Source organism: Aptenodytes patagonicus, chromosome 15 (assembly GCF_965638725.1).
Source record: "Aptenodytes patagonicus chromosome 15, bAptPat1.pri.cur, whole genome shotgun sequence".
Classification (NCBI taxonomy): Eukaryota; Metazoa; Chordata; class Aves; order Sphenisciformes; family Spheniscidae; genus Aptenodytes; species Aptenodytes patagonicus.
In genome coordinates, this window is record NC_134963.1 from 9,169,904 (window position 1) to 9,189,346 (window position 19,443).

Genomic DNA, 19,443 nt, shown 5'->3' on the forward strand with positions numbered 1-19,443 from the left:
CTGCGCTATTAAAACAATACTTTAATGGTGTGCAACAAAGGAAGGAGGCGGGGGGGTGGGCTCATATATTAACTCTGCAATAGCCTCTGTAAGTCACAGTGAAGGGGGGGGGGGGGGAGGTGTTGTCACTGGCACGACAAAGGCTCTACAAGGTCAGGGGTTCTGACCCCCGAATTAGAGAACAGCGTTACGAGACATTTAAACGCGATTTAACGAGTCCTCCGGCCACGGCGTACAAAATCCCTTCCCGACGCCCCCGTCGGGAATGAATTTCCACAGATGCTTTCACCACGGAGCGTTGGGAAAAGGCAGACGACGGGGATCCGACGTGCAAAACGTTTGGCCTTTGCAAATAAATGCAAATACATTCCTCGTATAGCAGTCATTTTGGCAATAGTATTAGCAAGCAATATGCTTGGATAACCGATTTCCACTGGTGCCATTGCAAACTCTTCCTTGTTGGACAACAAAAGGCCATTTGCAGCATTCTGGAAGAAAGAAACACACGGACTCAGGAGCAGGATCCAGTCACGCCGGCACAGCAGGCGCCCGACTAATGGTTTTAAAGCAGCCGCAATACAAAAAACAGTTGGAAAGAAACCGAGTCCCAGCTCCCAGGATGACGGGCACACAACTTCTACTCTCACTCAACGCTTCTGATTTTCTTTTTTTAGCACAATATACTGCTTTTACATAGAAACTAGTTTTTAAAGGGTCATTTGTAGTAAGAAAAACGACATTTTATGTTTTAGCGTGGCGGCTAGCTGAAGAGAGAGATGGAAAAACATCTAACATATCAACAGTTGTATCTGGAGCAGAAGCCCAGGGTAGCAGCTTTGTTTTTTCAAACTGACAGCAGATGTGACTGCTTTATCTTCCCTTCCACGGGTCCACGGCACATCCTAGAAGACAGCTGGGGAGCAGCTCAGCTCATCTACACATTTCCACATCCCGTTTCAATGCTCTCCGCAGGGACAGTCGGTAATAACTCTCCCAAGCGGCTGATTTAGATTTTGCTGAAGTAAGCATGTTTTCAGAGCTCAGAAAAAGAATTTCCGACAAATCGTCTCACATAACGGTATTGTTCTGAAAACCTAGAGCAACTGTGAAGATCATTTGTATAACGAGCGTGCCTGGAGCAGCCTGGCTAATCCACAGGCACAAGAAATTACACAAGCAAAATGCTAACCCTGGAGCAATGCAGGCAGATTTGCCTGAGTCCCAAAATGATGTACGAGGTCTTACCTGGAAATCATTAATTTTCCTAGTGAGACGATGATGTGTTCTGAGTCACCTAGAATAACCCGGAAACAGAAGGGTCAGCTTTAAGCTACCATCTGCAACTCAAAACATTCCCGCTGTGTTTCCAGAAGCAAGAAAAGGAAATGTTTAGGACACAGAAAGCAGCACGAGGGCAGAGAACCAGCAGCCAGGAGACGCTGCCACGAGACTGCAGCCTCTTGCTTCGCTACCCTTCACGCAACACGAACCACCCGGGGCGGCCGTCTGGGAATCACCAGCCACACCTCTTGCAGTGAAAGCCACCACACACTCGCTTCACCAGCAGCCCTGCTTCCTCAGTCCAGGACTGGGCTCTGCATCTTCTCGCCCGACACTGGCGACGCAGCTCAATCCCCCTGCTTTCTTTAGGAGGCCACGTGTTGAGCAGGCAAGACCTGGCACCTTGGATTGAAACATCAACACCAACCTACTGCATCTCCATGCTGTGCAGGTAGCGATTTCCGGAGAGTCAAGAAGTCTTTTTTTTTTTTTTTTTTTTTAAGTCTGTATGTACAATGGCTGTTGGACTGCTCTGCATCACAAAAGATGGTTATTAATTGTTTTCAAGCACTGCTCTTTAGGGAGGGAGCCCCATAGTCTACTTTTGACACCTGAACGCAATCACCGAAGTGCAAGAACTAGAAGACCTATCTGTAACCTGCAAATCAGACAAGCCACCCTTCCCTAAGGCAGGCAAGACCCACGGCAACGAAAACTTTAAGAGTTTTGGAACAGAGAGCAAGGTGGGAAGCGCCTTGAAGTCGGAGAATGAAGAGCAAAATTTCTGATGAGTGAACGCAGAACTCCACAGCACAAAACCATACACACGAGCAGACCAGGAAGGAGGTGAGAGAGATGAATGAGCAGGGTCTGAGGAGCACAGAATACACAGGACATCAACAACAGAAGTGTGGAGGGTGGGAGCAGTGATGACTTCTAGCAGGAAGGACAGGCACATCGTCCCCATGGATCAAGGCAGGAGAGCAGGGACGTTTCCCACAGTCGGCTGCCCAGCCTGCAAATGCCCATAAGAGGGAGCAAGGGACCAGGCACCCAGGATTAACCAAACGGGGCAAAGCCCTCAGAAGGAACATCAGACTCTTACCTGCAGATGACCTTTCAAATTGGCTGGCGTTTTATAATCCCCCTTTAAAACCTATGGAAAAGAGAAAATTGGGAGTGACCCTTCTGGGGCAGTGGCTCTATGAACATCGGCAAGTCCACCTCATTAACTGCGTCCTATGTCCCAGCATACCTGAACCAGCAGAAATACCGTGATGGGCATTTCTTCTACATCGAGGTGCTATACTGGGGCAATAGTGGGAGGTTTCGTCCTTCATGACTGTAAGCAAAGACGGGGAACAGCATCCTGCTGGGGCAGGGAACCGACACAAGCAATTCTCTGCTTCCCCCCTTAGCCTGGGACGGAAGAGTATTTCAGTCTTTACCATCGTGCCAGTTCTCCAAATTCATCCCAGGAAGTACAGAAAGGTCCATGTCAGAGACCCAGGGTCCCTAACCCTGCCCAGGGCAGATGTTCACCCAAATCACCTGTGTCCTAGAACAGCTCTCAGCAAGCAGAGAGCAAGGAGGCGCCGTAAGAGACCAGAGCACTCAGAGCACGGACCAGCTCCAGCTCTTCCGACCTTCTAGGTCAGTGCTGCTACTTGCCTGCCTGCCCACAATCTGCACATAGTACCGCGGGGACTGGTCCCACCCACAGGCGTTCCCCTGCTCCCACCAGTGTGACAAAGCACACCTCGTCCAAGGGCACCGTCACGGGGAGCACGTGCAAAGCTGAGGGGGCTGCAGAGTCCAGCCTCAGGTTGGGGAGGAACCCGTCCACCTCAAAGCATGAGAAACTCCCTCTGTTTAGTAACTGCTGTCTGTGGCTTTGCAGCTTCTTCCTCCCAGTTCTGCTCCAGGGACATGAGTCAATATTCTAAAAAAAACCCCTTTTGGTTTTGCCCAAATGCATTATGAGCCTCCACTTGCATTCCCCATGGGAGTGGCTGGTGAGCTACACACGGACACAGCACAGTCTGCGTGTCCTCCTGGGGCCAGACCGGCGTGTCTAGTGCCTACAGCTGTGCACCTAGATAACATCAGCACACACACCAGTAACTCCCACGTCTGGGTTTGAGAGCGGGGCTGGATCAGGGAGGGACAGGGCAGTATCTGCCGCAACAGAAGAAACAAATACCACCACAAAAATCATGGGGAACATCATCAGTTTGAGCCACGCCAGACTCAATCTACCACACACATCTGTTCTGAAATCATCTCAGCGTAACTGCGTGTCTGTCGTTCCCAGTCTCCCGAAAGGAAGAGAGCGTTTGCGTCTCCCCTGCTCTTTTCTGATTGGGTTCAGCAGCCTCTTCTGCTCCAGAGGGCCCTGTGGCTGCAGAGACCCACAGCCCCACGTCAGCGCTCCCTCCCCGCGACCGCCCGGCAGCGCCCCAGGCAGACGGCAGCGACACTCACTCTGTGCGTGTTGTTTACAACTAAGGGGTCGGGGTGGCCGTAGTTGGGTGAGTTGGCGTAGGGGTCGTAGCCGAGCCTGGCGAGCATCGGTGCGATGTGGGCCATGTCCTGCAGCACATCCCCCGGGATGTGCCCGATCCACTTAGATAACGCCTCCATGTTCACCGGCTTGATAACCTGGTCTGTTGACCTTTCTATCCTGGGGAAAAATAATAAAGAAAAAAACCAAAACAAGACACTGAGGTCAGATTTCACGCACGTACTGGGCTCAGACAGAAGAGCCTTCAGCTAGGTGCACTGCCACTTCAACATTTTGCTTCCAATGCCCAAGACACGTGTGCAGCACAAACGCTCGTCGCCTGCCGGGTCCGCCTGGGGCAGAGCCGGTGCGAGGCACTGCAGGGCAGCCCCGGGGCAGCCGCTTCCCACTCACAGCCCTGCTCTGGGGGAGCGGATCCTGGCAGGGGTTTCCATAGCCCCAAAGGTTGGGTCCCCCTGTACGGGGGGATCCATCCTGCACCGGGGTCGGGGTGTTACCAGGACACCCCTGCTTATTACAGGAAAATAATGAAAGATGTGTTGTCTGTAGCACAGATACACCACATGACCCCACTGAAAATCCAAAAACTTATCTGTTTAGGCAACCTTGGCAAAATTTACTCTGAGCAAATAGTGATGAAAGCCCTGGAGAAACCATTGCTTCAGCCATCAAAGGTGCCAGCACCTCTCTATCCTACACCATAGCTGCCTTCCTGGTCCGCCTGGGCTAAGGGTGCTGGGACGTGCTCCCCATCAGCCATGCTCCCTGCCCTCCAAACCCCGAGGAGCGAGCCCCTCGCAGGTACAGCCCCCCCTTTGCACCCTGTGCTCGGCGGGATGCTGGCCTGGGGCGAGCAGCCGCCTGCTCGACTCCAGCCAAAGGAAACCACACCCCACGCAGCACAGGCGACGCAGCGTCCTAAGAGGGATGAATGGGCACAGAGGCTGCGGATCCTGAGCCTCGTGAGAACGTCCCACTTACCAACTGCAAAGGCACAGGCAATGCTGCACAGCCTCGTCTGGAAGAGCATCTCACGGCAGAGGGAAGCGGAGCCTGGCCGCACACCCACGTCCGCCTCCGAGAAACGGAGCAGCTGCGTGTCCACAGCTGCCCTCACCACTTGGGCATAAGCAATTTATACAAAGACGGCTTGTATGGTTCCTTTACACCACTGACTAAATTTTGCCAAGTTAGACTTAAGCCTCCATTTAGGAAATAAAGAGCATTAAAAGAGGAGAAGAAGGTGGGAGCAGGCAAGCACCCCCCTAGCACCCAGAGATGGACCCCAGCCAAGGAGGGAGTGCTGGGGTGTGTCTCCGCGGAGCAGGTATTTCTTTCATTCTGCAATACCAGCACCAAACCTGGCAAGAATTGCTGCTCACCGCTGAAAGCCATTCATTAGCAGCAAAACTAATTGTGGTAAAGAGGTATTTGAGGATGGGTGGAGAAAAGAGGCATTAAAGAGCCCACGTTTCAGAGCAAGCAGTTCTTTTCAAATTAGAGTCCAAAATAATTTCTGCACTGTCAAGACAGATGAATAAAGCAATCACCTGCTCCTAAAATCCTCGCCTGACAAGCTGCTCTGTTGGGTACAACAGATTGATAGTATTCAAGCCGTCTTCTACTCAGAAACACAAAACCTATTGCAGCAAAACTGGACGTGCTGCCACTCTGCCCCTGAAAAAGCATGCGTAAACACAAGCAATGCATCTTTGCCCCCAGTTTTAGCCTTGACCTGCTTTGTGTAACGAAAATGCTCCTCGAAAAGCCAGGGCAGGAGCCGAGACACTCACTTGGAAAGCGACACCCCGCCAGGCTTCCCTATCAGCTCCTCGTGGTGCAGCACCGTGTCGCTCCAGGAGATGTCCAGGAACTTCATGATGGCATGCATGGACTGCTCGGGGTGCAGCACTAGCTGCTCATAGTAGACAGGCAGGCATCGGGACCGCCCGATCTCCAAGCACTGGGAGTACATCACCTCGATGGCTTTGTTCCACTTGGTCAGGCAGTCTCGATAGCTGTTCAGGTCGAAGCCCGCGATTGTCACTTTCCGCGTGATCATGGAGTGGACCGAAGCCCGACCGTCTCGAACCATCAGGAGGAATTTGGAATTGGGGAACAGCCTGGACAGGTAGACAGAGGACTTCAGTGTGAAGGGGTCCTTGTTACACAAATACCTGGCTGGCTCGCCATGCTTGGCGATCACTTCCAGTATAAAGGCCTGCATAGCGGCGTCCAAAACTTGGTCCGTCACCCCCGCTTCGTCCAGGCGCATCTTCTCTCGCCCCGATTTGGACCAGGCCTGCCGCATCGCCAGCACGCGGGGGATGATGCGGGTCTCCTCTCCACAGCGCACCTCAGGGTGGGCATCGAGCATGGCCCTCATCAGCGTCGTGCCGCTCCGTGGGACCCCACCAATGAATATCAGGGGCATCTCCTTGCTGTAACGGTACTCGATGTGGTTGGAGTCCATCATGACCAGCTCCTCGTTCTCGGGTCTCATCAGCCTGTGCCTCCTCTCGCTCAGGACCTGCTGGCACTCCAGGACCTGCTGGCCGAGGTGTAGAGTCACCATCAGGGCGACCACCGAGCCCACCACCAGCAACACCCTCCTCATGGTGACCCGCATCCTGTTCTCCTCCACACAGGCTGGTGACCACGCTTCAGCTTTCAGCTAGCAAGTGTTCAACCCAACGGGCATCTGCAAGAGAAACACAGCACGGTCAGAGGAGCAGGAGCCGCAATCCAGCCTGGCGGCACCTCAGCATCCAGCCTGGCTCCTTCAGGATGCTGACACCATCCCAGGCTTTCGTCATCTCTTTCACTTATCAGCAACTTCCAGGCTAGGTGCCTTCTACCCAGGAGGTAATTAAAGTCTGCCTCAGAGCACACCCAAAGAGATTATTTCTGGACTGTTTGCGTACCCAGAATCAGAGGTTTACAGCTGAAGCAAAGCTCCAGGAACGTTTCGGAGAGGAGGGGCCACGCATACCCAGTCAGTCCTTAAAAAAAATCTTTACAGAAAGTCTGTTCCATCCCAGATGAAGCCCAAACCCTCCCTGCAGTTCTCCTTCCTTCCAAAACTGAGCTCAGCACACCACCGTCTTCTCACTTCTCTCAGCCACCCATCTCCTTCCTACATTTTCTTTAGTTTCAATGTGCTGTCACAGGGCAGGGGGGAAAGCTGAAATAAGAGAAAAACAAAAGCATCTCATGCACATTTTAAGGGTCTGAGTCAGGAGAAGCGGTTACCCATTAGAATGGAACACTTTGAGAAATTAAACCATCTGAAGGCTAACAGCAACACACAGTGTTAAACGCCCTTCCTCCGGAGACTGACCTTACATAAAAATCCTTGAAGGCTTCATCTGGCATTAAGGCTTTTTGGGTTTTCTGTGTCTCCGTAGGATATCCAGCAGGAAGCCTGCAGTTTCTGCAAGTCCCCTGCTCTGCTGCCCACCCGGGAGGGACTCCTGCGAAACTCGTGCGAACGCTGGCACCGCTTCCCACACCCTCCCCCTTTCTGCTCCATTTGTGAGCACAGGTTTTGCAATCCTCCCCTGGGCTCACCCAGGGATTTCAAGTTCTTTGTGATTATGTGGCTGGGGCAGGAGCTGAATGGAGTGGAAGGAACGGGACGTCCACGCGTTTTGTTTTGCTGACAATCCAAAGAACTGCTTCAGAAAAACGTTTTCTCCTCTCGACTCTCTCCATGAAAGAGCACATTTAGCAGCAGCCCGTGCAAAGCCCCTTTGCGGCGGAGAGCAGGCAGGAGAGCCGCCCCAGAGCCAGGCAGCGTCCCTGCCCCTGCCCTACCTGCCAGCACAGGCGGCCCCAGAACCGGCCGGGCGCTCAAGGATTCGCTCTGTTCCCCTTCCAACCCCTGACATCCCGCTCCACCTACCTGCACTGGTGAAGCAGTCAGCTGCTCACCATCCACCCGCTCTGCTTTTATCCACTTCTGCTCAAACCATCGGATTACCACAACACGAAGCGGCAGCGCCTCTCTGCCCACCCAGGCATGCGTTTTTCCATCCCAGCAGCAAAGTAACATCACCACCAAAATTATTTTTGCGGCTCTTTAGCACCATTGTTAACATCGTGGCCAACTGCTTGGTTAACATACCAAGGTTAAACAGTTTCAAATGCATGCCCATATACTATATAAAAGTCAGAAGGTCAAATGCTGGTCCATTTGTTTAGATGTAAATCAGAGGGAACAACAAACAGCCTTGGTATTTATGCAGCACCAAGCCAGAGACAGACCCATTAAAAAGACAAGCGCTCATCTGCTCCATCCTGCTATCTTGATCTGTTTCAGTCATGTAAATATATTCAAATGTTCACTCTAAAAATAATTGCAAATGCTGCAAGACCCACTTCAATGCATTGTAGCCGGAGCAGTCAGGATTTAAGGCCAACTGGAATAATTACAGCTATGCAGACCAAGACAGGCTAATTAGCAGGAAAGACCTGCAGTTTAAAAAGGAGGCTGGGAGCACAGAAGTGCTCTGTTCTTTGCAAAAACGGCTTTACAGTGAGCGTTTCCCACCGAGATGCTCCCAGCAGCTCCAGTCCGAGTGCCGCCGGAGCGGAACAAAGGGACTCACTCATTTTGCTGTGCGAAGCGGGAGGCTGGCTGGGAGCCCGCGGTACCGGCCCTGCTCCGGCAGCACCTGGCGGGACAAAGTGCCATGTCCCTGGGGATCACCCTGCCACCCCGGCCAGGGCAGACACGCAGCCCCCACCGCTGCCCATCCAACGCCACCAGCACGGGGAAGCTCTCGCTCTGCTGTGGGGCAACAGGAAAGGCAGAGAGGCTGGTGTCGACGGCTGCCATCGAGGAGCACAGCTTCTCCCTTCCTGCTGCAGCACGCCACCGCTCCCACCAGCAGAACAGCCCCGCTCTACTTCCTGCACAGCAGCCACGGGCACCGGGAGGGCTGAAGCAGAACACACTTCTCCAGTGGGATTACCCCAGTGTACCCAGGCGGGCTGAACAAGCATCCGTGAGTGTGCTTGGCAGCGGTCTGCTGAGCAACCGCAAACAAGCCCGGCTTATTTTCAACTGTTCTGTGCAATCCTCCACTAAGAATTCCCCAAAATGTATGGGGCTTATTAGTCTATGAGAGAACAGGGATGGATAATTTCCTCCACAGCAGATATCTGGTGGAAAATGTCATGGCATAATTAGGCAGCACAGCTGTCTGATCAGAGACAACCTTCTAGTCCTTCAGATGCCCAAGCTGGCTCTGAGAGCTTTCCACTCCAGCAGGAATTAGGGAGCTCTCAGGGGCTTCTTTGGCACATCACATCACAGGGACTGAAAACCACTGCAGCTGGTGACGGGGAGTAGAAATCAAAGTGCCAGCAGCTGACCCTGGGCTGAAGCCCCTGAGTGCAGCTCGGACACTGCAGGACAGGGACGGGCTGTGACCCACAGCCAGGGACTCCATCCCCGACTGTGATCAGGGCAAGGCTGGTACCAAAAGCAGAGAGCGTGAGCAAGGATGGGAGCTGGTGGGGAAGTGACAGCAGAGCAGTGACAAACAAGGACACAAGAGGTCCTACAGGCAGAAAGTCTTATTTTGCATGCTGATCGGACATTAGTATAAACAAAGCTTAAACCGTTTCTTGTCAGCTTGTGAAGGCAATACAATATTAACGGGGCATCAGTGGCGGTGTGCGCAGATGTATTCATCAGCCCACACCCAGCATCACAGGGGAATCAACTGCTCCGGCACTGCCAACCATATGTACTTACCTTCCCCCAGTAAGTTCATTTTGCTGCTAGCCGAGCTTCATGCTGAAACACAGGTGGCCGCGAAAATACCTAATGGGAAAGAAAAGCCACAGTGTCGATTTGCTTATTTATCACAGACATCTGCACACACTGTGACAAGTGATGCTCTCCTCTTTGGCAACTTCCCCTGCCGCACGCACCCCTCCCGCCCACAGCCTCCCTCCGAGCCCAGGGGAAAGGTGGTCCCGGTGGAGCCGGTGGTCCCGGCTCACAGTCAGTGCTGGCAGCCAGACGCGGCACGCCTGCGACTTGGCCATCTGCCCTCAGGCACCGGCACCGCTCCACCACGGCGGCCTTTGCAGGGCTGACCCAGAAGGAAAAACCAAGGGAAGCAGGAAGGCGGCTGCTCTTTTAGGAAATGAAGCCTCCTGGAAGGGAGAAGCCTCAGGGGGACAGGAGCAGCTGGGATGTTTAAAACCTGGGGGACAACAGTCCAAACATGGCACGCTTCCATTGCACACAAGTGACCGGCACAACAGTCCATCCCAGAGGAAGCAGTTCCAGACTTGCCTGCCACAGGCTTTGGTACAAATGCTGAAATCAGGCACAAGTCAGACTATAGTCAGAGTCCCCAAACCACTAACAGCAAAAGGAGACGGGGCCCGGAGGACTCCCCAGGTCTGACAGGTCACGCTCGTGCCTCCAGGCAGGGTCATGGGGATGCCAACCTCTGCACTAGGAGCTGCCCACGCTGCCAGGATCTCCCCGGCTCCAGTCCAAGGAACAAATCTCTCTCCAGCCTCATCGCCCGCTGAGGCAGCAGGCTGGCCCCTTGCAGCATGCAAACCCCACCAGGTAGGGAACCGAAACCCGCACGTCAGCCCAAATGCCAGGTTTCCCACATGGACACGACACCTGCACCCACGAGGACTGCACCCATCCTGGGGAGCCCAGCAGCTGCCTGCACTGCCTTGGCTGAAGCTGTCCTGCAAGCGCAGAGCATCCCAGTGACAGCACGCCTGTGCGGGGGTCCTGCCCGCGTCCCACCAGCAGTACAGCAGCTGTGTCCCTGCAGGACACCCTCCTCCAGGCACGGGAGGACAGCAGCAGGGGAGGACCCATCCCAGCAGGGCTGCAGCTTTCCAAGCAAAGCCACCATGCAGGGGGCCGTGCTGCAGCGGAGCACCCTGAGGGGCCAGGACCTGGTGGGCAGGCAGGATGGCACTCCGCTCCGAGGCTCAAAGTGCGCGCACGGGACCACGGGCTCGTCGTGGGGCTGCTGCAGTCGGGCCCTTCCCACAGTCAGCTCCCCCTTGATGTATGACGGCGTCCCAGCCTCAGAGGATGTTTTTGAGAACATTTCAAGTACGGACACTAATTGTTATTCCAGCCACCCAAGAGTCTCCTCTCCTGCCCAGCTGCCATTGAACGTCACGCAGCCCCTCCACTTTAGCACTGATTAGAAACTAGAGGGAAACTCCACCCAGCACGAACTTTGCAAGAGCTTATCCGCAGTGCACGCATCGCCCTCCTTCCCTGCAAGGCTTTCTGCTCGACCCTGGCCTGGCCTCCATCAACCATGGGATTTCAGGTCCGGACAAGGCTGCAGGTCCGCGGAGCAGCAGCTGCATCCCTGGTTGTGCTTCTGCAGTGCCACGAATGATCTGGTGCACGGAGCGGCGGTGGTTTAGCAGCCCAGCCCCGAGACACCATGCTCCGGAAACAGCTCCAGCTCTTGCCCGTTCACACACAGACAGACACACAGACACACACACACTTGCAGACTTCCTTCCTGACGCCTCCCACCGCAGCGTGGGGCCGTGCAGCGTGCCACCACGCAGCTGCTGCACCGGCCGGGCAGACACCGCAGCCAAGCGAGCACCAACAGCGAGCACCAACCGACTGCAGCCTCCACGTCCTCCTTCACCTGCTGCTGTGAAACGGCTAAACCACCACCACTGCTGGAGAGCAGCCCCGCGCGCCGGCACAGCGCGGTGTCGGTGCAGCCGGGGCCGCCGGAGCAAGGGAGCCATGCACCATCTGTAGTGATGAAGCAATGTCTCAAGTCCATTTTTTAAAGCAGCAAAGTGTTACAAAAAAACAACAAAACCAGTTTTTACGAGAAGCTCAGTATCATCAAAAAATGCATTTTTCTTTAAACCATTCCCAGAACTGATTGCTATTAACTGCAGCTTCCCCAAAAGACATAGGTGTGGCCTGGAAAATTTTAGCTCAAATGATTGGTACTTAATAAAAGGGTGAGGAACTGCAGACGTCTTTGTGGCGAAACAGCAGCAGAAGCTGTGGTCAGCAAGAAATATCCTAATACAGCTAACTCGCATCTTTACAAAACAGCAAAATTTAATTACTTAATTGAGAGTCTCCAGTTAATTCACACGTGGCATGCAACACAAAAATAAACACAGCTTGCCTGAAGGCGACTGCTGCCATCCCAACCTGAGCTCAGACAAATGACGCGCCCAGAAGCGCTGTCACCGCTGAAGGCAGGCATGCTTCTCCTGGTCTCTCCTGGCGGCAACTCGTAACGTGCGTTTCAAAACACCCGACGACTCCAAGGCATCTCCCTTAGCAGGACAGAGATGCTCACGTCCTGAGGAGGCAGCAGCAAACAGGAAAGGGGTCAAACGAGCCCCGGGAGAGGAAAGCCGGGAAGAGCCAACGGGGGCTTAGGGCGAGGAGCGGGAAGGGATGGGCTGCTGGCACGCAGACGCACGGGGTGTTTCTCCATCTCAGTTTCAAAGCAGCCCGAGAGAAAGCTGATCAACAAATTTTAAAACATTCACCAAGAGATCGATAGGCAGCCCTGGAAAACAGCAAGCATGGAGCAAGCACCGATCTCTGCTTGCTGCTGCGTGCCCAGAGAGGCAGCCAAGGTGACGGCAGAGGCTGAGGGTCACCCAAGTGCAGCGTCAGCCCTGTTGCACAACTCGCAGCTCATGCTCTTCCACCCCCAGCACAGCAAGGATCGATCTCCACGGGGATGGCCAGCCTGCAGGAGCAGAGTCCAGCCTACACTGTGGTTTGCTGCCCACCCCAAATCGATACTGCAGCCGCTCGCAGCAGAACAGGAGGTTTGTACAAACCTCTGCTGGAGGTGAGCAACGGCCTGAGGCTCCGGGCGGTGTGAGAAGAACCCACTTTTATGTGGGTTAACTTAAGCTGTAGCTGGCACCTACAGCACTCAAAAAAAAAAAAAAAAAAAAAAGAAGTTGCTTTCAGGCCACCAAGTGGCGAGAACAGCAACATCGACAGCAGAACAGTTTTTGCTTATTAAAGCTAGAGATGCACTGCAGGCCACAAACCCAGATGTATCTACAGGAATCAGAAAACAATCCCAATAAAAATACATGGATTTTAGAGCACTTCAGGGTTATGCGTCCCTTTGAAAATCCCCAAATAGAACAAACAGCACTATGGTTTGCATTTGCACCGCTGACATCATCCCAAGTAAAACTGGAAGACATAGTCAAAAGACTGCAAGAATGGGTGTTTAAGCACACATCTTACCACCCAAACCACAAGGACGGTGTTTAAGCTTGCATCTTAGCACCCAGCCGGCTCAGCTCACCTCCACAACAGCCGCAGGGCAAGCCAGCGCTGCTGCGCTTACAGGTCCTGCCCCATTTCCTTTCAGTTGAACGCACTCAACACGATGCGCCAGCCAGAGTCCCTGCAACGACGCCAGCTCCCGAACGTTCCCTCTTCGCCTTCCACTGCGAAAGGCGCTCGCCGTCGCTCTGGCAGCTCTGCTCAGATGCTGAGGCCACCCCAGCAGCTGGGCGCAAGGGTCCGGTGGCACAGCCCGCCACCGCAGCGCAGCTCCCGCTCCCCAGCACCACCACAACTACCGTGTTCCTGCAGCCTGGAGGTCGCTGGCTTGCCCCTGCAGGGACAAGGGGGTTTCACAAAAGACCGTTTCTCTCCCAAAGCACAAAGCCCTCCTCCGGGGGGACACACACGGGAGAATTTATTCTCACGGCTGAGTACCTAGAAAAATAAACTAGCAGAATCTGATGCCCCAAGGATTAAGGCAGCACGCACTGGCTTTAAAAACTGGCTTTCTCACTCAGAAAAGCCTGCGAGGTGGAAGCCCCGAGCCACGCAGCGCATTCCCAGCCGAGCACCCCAGCACACAATCCCAGGAGAGCCTGGCCGGGATGCATGCACAGTGCGCCAGCCTGCTTTAACAGGCTCTAAATCACATCAACAAAGAATCGACAGACATTTCACATCACAAATGTACTGTTTGTTTATCGCCTCGAGGCTGTTATGATTAGAAAAACATTTTATTATCCTGCTCAATGCTACAATGTTCCCAAAATAATAAAAATCCCACCAATTTACGGCATCTTCACTCCGCCTGCCTCTCGTTCCAAGCACAGCAATGGTATTTTATCGTCCGATGATGGAAACCACAGTACCCACTTCTGCAAACCTCTCCGTAAGGCAACAGCCTTTCTCTCAAACTGGCTTATTAATTATGAAACGCCTGAAGTGAAAGCTGCTGGCAGAAGGCGGCGATGGAGGCACCCACCCCAGCGACCTGGCACTGTTCCCACCACACCCCAGCAAAGCTGCAGCAAAGCTAGGAGGGAAGGGGCTCGCCATGTCCCCCTCTTGGCTCAAGGAGCAGGGTTGAGAGGCACAGCTGCCGCTGGAAGGACCGAGCCAGAGCGAGGGGGTACAGGCGGGGAAGGGAGACGCACCCGCCGCCCCATGCTGCAGGCTGCGAGGGACAGGAGCCGGGGCAGGAGGGGTGTCCGTGACCCCCCAGCGACGGATGGGGCCACCCGGCAGATCGGCTCAGTCTCCGTTTCGGATGCGCTTGTGCTGAAACAGGACAGGAGCTCTGCACTTCTGACTTTTAATCAACCCACAGCGCCAATTCACAGAGCTTTACCTTTTCTTAATTACTCTGCAGTTGCTGCCTCAGGGGGACAAAGGCAAAGCCAGCGCGGGTGCCGCTGCAGGACCTGCATGAACGGTGACAGACAGACAGACACGCTCCCATCGCCCCACTCCCCCCGCAGAGCTGTCTGTGGGGGCTCTCGGGAAGCACGGAGGCGTTCCTCTCCTCCTCCCTGCACCTCCATCCGGGGCCCCTCCAGCTCCCAGCCCCCATCCACGGAAGGTCCCAGGAACTCCCACTCCTGGGGACTGCATGGATCCCTGCAGCAAGCTGGAGAGGGGCACAGGGAGCACCGCACAGCGAGGGGAGCTGGAGTTTGCAGCCTCCACGTTAACTCACTGCACTCGGTGCAAACGTGATTCTTCCCTCCCGAAACCGAACAAAGATTCCCCATACAGATGTGGGTGGTCAGAGCCTGCCATACAACAGGGAGAAAAAGAAGTCAGAGGAACTGCTAGAAAAAATATTAAGTATCTTCAAAAAAATATTTTCCAAATCCACACGCCAAATCCTAAGTCTCAACAAGCTCCATTCTTGCACACACAAAGATCAGGATTTGCAAATAAAAGGTTGTTTCTGCAAGAGAAACCCCAAAACCTCAAATTTGCTTAAGAAACAAAATCAAAATATTTTATTTCCCAGTGCAGCAACACCAGGCGTCCCCAGAGCTGAAGGCACTGACTGAGGAGAGGGTAACGTGGGCAGAGGGGCACGCTGCATACCCCTTGGACAGTGAGGTGAGGAAGAAACGCTGCTGTACCCCACCTCCCCGCAGCCCCTTTCTGCTCTTCCCTGCCCCGTTTCCTGCGGCTGCCGGTGCGGAGCAGCCCTGCGGCTACACGGTCCTGAGCACAGACCAGCCCCAGGATCTCCACCGTGGCCCAGCTGGGCTTGGTGTGTCGCCTGCCACAAGGGCAAGCATTTGGCATTTTCACAAAGCCAGTGATTTTGGGAAGGGCACAGAGCACTGCCCAGCACCGACTTCAGCAATGTGTGAATACGTGGCCTCCCACTCGATATGGCGCAAAGCCCGTGTGCCTGCACAGCCCCCAGCGAGGATGTGCAACGACTTTCCACCAAGCCCCGGCACGGGAGAAGCTCTTCTTGTGAAACCATGGATGGAAGAAACGGAAGCAGGTCCTTCCGAGACATGCTGCTCCGTGCGCGGCGTGGCTGACCCGTAAGACAAATTACCCTGAACAGCACATCCGAGTGCTTCACGGCTCGGTTCCTGCCTTCAGAAGCCCAGCTGTGAGCCCTGGGTCCTCTGCTGCCATTTACATCTGCAAATGCTGGGCCACCGAGGGCTGTCTCTGCATGCTGTCCTTCCTCTGCATGTCGTCCTTCCTCTGCATGCCGCCCAGCCGCGCTGGCCTGCAGCCAGCTGTGAGCACAGCTGCCCGGGGGAGCGGGGGGGGCCGGGTGCTCTCCCACCCCCCTTACAGCGTGTCTGGGCACAGCCACTGCCAGAAACAGTCGCTCAAGACGCAGGATCCACCCCCAGCACCGAGCAGGAACAGGAGCACTGGAAAAAAACCAGCTGCTTCTCCCTGCCCCACTACAGCAGTCTGCGACTGCAGTGGCTCCGGAGCTGACGAGCCGGAGGTCATTTCTCCATGGAGAAGCGTCTCGACACCACAGCTACTTGCAGATTCCCACCTCTCGACACCACAGCTACTTGTGGATTCCCCGGTCTCAGTTTGGGCTCACTCGCCTGGGAACGCGCAATGGGAACCAGCCGCTTGCTTAACTTCCGAGCGCTGCGGATTGAGCAACCATCTGCTGCTATCAGTGGTTCTTGTTTGCAGACCCTGAGAGGGGGAGAGGGGCTCGGGGCGGCTCCTTGGCGGGACCTCCCACACGCTGCATGGCTCCTACGGGCAGGGCCAGGCCCAGGCAGCATCACGCAGCCTGCGCTCCTGCCTGCACCCGCACTGTGAGGCCAGCACAAAAGGATGGACTGGGGATGAAAAGGGGGGAAAAAAGCATCGTTCACCTTTAGATAGGATTTTTTAGAGGAGAATCCCTGCGATACCGGAGGCAGACATGGGCTTAGGAGAACTGCACAGACTAAAGGCTTGCAAAATGGTATGCGACAAAGCAGGCAGATGACAACACAGCAAGCTTCTCCTGCCGGCCTGCACGCTCGCTGTCTATGCTCGGAGGGCTGCGAAATCCGAAGTGAAACACGCTCTGCTGAGGCATGAGACTGAGGCTTCCTAAACACATCACAAATTCATCAGAAGACGCATCGTATGGTGCCAAATGAAACCACCTGCTGGGTGTTTGTTTTCTCTCTCCAAAAATGTTCTCAACAAGTCACTGCATTTTATAGCACTCCTGCCATCCTGCACATCCCCTGAAGGCTCAGCGTATCTGTAATGCAAACTGCTTTTGGAAGTATCTTCCTAAAATAGCGACAGAAATTACTAATACAGTTTTTAAAACCTACAGGCAGAGAACAGCAGCAGCACGAGCCTGCCCGTCCTGGTGAGCCCACCAGAGAACCACATCCCAGAGAGACCCATGGCAGCTCCCGCCTCCGTGTCCCCAGCCTGGGACATCTCACCAGTGCGAGTGTGGAGGGCATGATTCTGCCGGTATCCCCCTGCAGCAATGCCCCCCGATGCCAGCTGCAGCACCGGCTCCGGGTGATGCCAGGAAGGACCCACGCAGCACCATGCATGGCTCAGCCGCTGCTGTGGGACATGCTGCTGCTCGCCCCAGGCGAGGGGCTTTCAGCTCGGCAGAGAGGGGCCCAGAGCACGGTGGTGGCTGCCCCATCTCAGCTGACGTGCCACCAAACATCGAGACATGGAAAACGGCTCTCATGGGCAGGTTCTAGCAGCGACGCTCCAGTCTTCAGGGAAACGCGGAGCTGCGGGCAGCAGCCAGCTGCTGCTCCCCCGGAGAGCAGCACTGCCCCCCGAGCGCACACACAGGCACAGAAGCAACTCGCAGGAATGGAGAAAGCTCAGCGCTCTGCACCAAAACACCAGGCTGCTGGAATGGCGTTCATCGATGCACCAGCAAGATCCACCAGCCCCTTCCTCAGACTCCACCCCCGCAGGTTCACACGCAGACCATGGGGTGGTTACGAAGGTCAGTGCTGGGAATCATCCCCCAATTTCAGGGGCCACATCCCCTCCGTGAGCACCCTGCAGACCCTTGGCTCTCTCTGTGGGCAGCACAGCACGTCTGTTCCTGCCGGGTGCCACATGCAGGTAGCCACCGAGCACAAGCTGCAGTCAGGCACGCTTGGAGGAAACATTTGAACCTGCGTTGGCACTTGACAAGCTCCCCACGAGCACGCTGCAGTATTCCCAGAAAAGCAACGTCAAATTTGGAAACCTGTTAGCAGAAATCATTTTAATCTCTCTACTCGCCCTTGCTCAGTACCCGAGCATGAAAGAGCAGCACAGCTGTGCAAAGGGGAGACTCACCGCCCATATATTAAGTACAAGCAGCTGGTGGGGCCGGGCTCTGACTCGCAGAGGAAAATGTGTGAAGGGGTTTCAAGCTGTGAGATTTTTTTTTGGACAAAGACTGAGCATGCAAACAAACACAGCGAGGGACAGAACAAAGGCCCATGCAATGCAAACCATACCCTTCCCATGGAAGATCGCGGCCCAGCTCACACTGCTGGCAGTGGGAACGTGCTGCCAGCAGCACCAGGGACTGTGACTCCGGCCACGAGTCCCAAGGAACTTGAGCTTGCTATGGAAATAGCATGGCTCTCGCATCCCTACCATGCAGCACTGCAGGGCAGCAGCCCCGTGACAGACAGGTAGAGCAGGGAGAGCATCCATGTTTTGCGTGGGCTGCGAGGCACCAACACAGCTGCTCGGGAGCCTGTCTGCAACCCCCCTGCCAAGGGACCCGCACCCCGCGACCACTCAGCAGAAGCTGCAGCTGTCCAGACCTCAGCTGCTGCCAAACTTTTGTCCCCAAAATTGAGGCTAACACCAAGCGAGACCCGCGGGTGCAGCCTCTCACCCAGCGCTTGCTTTCCCAGGCCACTGCGACACAGGCAGCTACGCTCGCCCCAGCAGAGAGCAGCCCCGACCCCCGGGCTCAGCTCCGGGTGCCTGGACGGACGGACGGACAGCCCCGGCCCGTGGGTGCCTCCTGACAGGCGGTGTGCCCGAGCCTGCCCTCCGCACTACCGTCCCGTACGGCGATGCGCGGTTGATGGAGGGCACAGCCCGGTGCTCGGCTCTCAGAGGGGTGCCAGGGAGACCGGGGGTGAGGGGAGCGTGCCGGAAGGCAGGAAAGAGGGGGAAAAAAGGTACATGGAGCACCCTGCACCGAGCACCCTGCACCACACGCTGTGCAGCCTGCACTGTGTACTGTGCACCGCCCGCTGTGCACCAAGCGCTAGCCTCCGCACACCGTGCGCTGCACAGCATGCAGCCTGCATCGCTCCGCGCGCCCTGCACCGCTCCGCGCGCCGTGCAGCCTGCGTCCCCCGCGCACTGAGCACCGAGCATCCCACGCCGCTCCGCGCGCTGTCCGCTCTGCACCGTGCACCGCTCGCCGCGCACCTTGCACCGAGCACCTTGCACACCACCCACCGAGCACCCACCGCCCGCCGCGCAGACCCGCCGCTGTCACCTGCCGGCCGGCCGGCGCCGCGGCGGGGGGGGCACCGTGCCGGTGCGAGCGGCGCTGGCGGCACACGCAGCCCGTGCCGTGCCGTGCCGTGCCGTGCCGTGCCGATCGCCCCCCCTCCGACTCACCGGGGCCGCCGCCGGCCCGGAGCGGCGCGAGACGCGGCGACGTCACGCGCACGAAGGGCCGGGATCCCCGCGCCGCCCCACTGCGCATGCGCCCCGCGGCCGGCGGGCGGCACCGGGCGCGCGCGCGCGCCCGCGCGCGCCGACGGCTTGCGCGGCGCGGGTGTGCCTGCACCGGGGGGGTGCGCGTGTCTGCGCGTGCCCGGGACACGCGTGCGCTCCACGGGCA

The 19,443-nt window shown here is 55.9% G+C and overlaps 1 protein-coding gene across 4 annotated transcripts; it reads right to left on the reverse strand.

Moving 5' to 3' along the window:
• Positions 1 to 63: 63 nt before the first annotated feature.
• On the reverse strand, positions 64 to 19,264 carry TPST2 (tyrosylprotein sulfotransferase 2). Of its 4 annotated transcripts, none has more exons than XM_076352926.1 (7): positions 19,218 to 19,264; positions 9,570 to 9,638; positions 5,599 to 6,506; positions 3,766 to 3,964; positions 2,387 to 2,437; positions 1,246 to 1,294; positions 64 to 488 (listed from the first exon to the last, which is right to left on the reverse strand). In XM_076352926.1, the coding sequence occupies exons 3-6, from the start codon at positions 6,432 to 6,434 to the stop codon at positions 1,265 to 1,267; spliced, it is 1,116 nt and encodes a 371-aa protein (XP_076209041.1). In that variant the 5' UTR covers positions 6,435 to 6,506; positions 9,570 to 9,638; positions 19,218 to 19,264; the 3' UTR covers positions 64 to 488; positions 1,246 to 1,264. The 4 variants fall into 4 exon arrangements, with proteins under 4 accessions (XP_076209041.1, XP_076209042.1, XP_076209043.1 ...); XM_076352927.1 differs by lacking the exon at positions 19,218 to 19,264 and adding an exon at positions 19,093 to 19,122; XM_076352928.1 differs by lacking the exon at positions 19,218 to 19,264 and adding an exon at positions 16,138 to 16,156.
• Between the last annotated feature and the right edge of the window lie 179 nt (positions 19,265 to 19,443).

Excerpts from the sequence above, each read along its gene's own strand:
- TPST2 (XM_076352926.1), bottom strand. The coding sequence starts at position 6,434 with ATGCGGGTCACCATGAGGAGGGTGTTGCTGGTGGTGGGCTCGGTGGTC. Across the intron at positions 3,965-5,598 it reads GGCGGGGTGTCGCTTTCCAA|GATAGAAAGGTCAACAGACC; the intron begins GTGAGTGTCTCG and ends ATTTTTCCCCAG. Across the intron at positions 1,295-2,386 it reads ATTTGAAAGGTCATCTGCAG|GTGACTCAGAACACATCATC; the intron begins GTAAGAGTCTGA and ends GGGTTATTCTAG.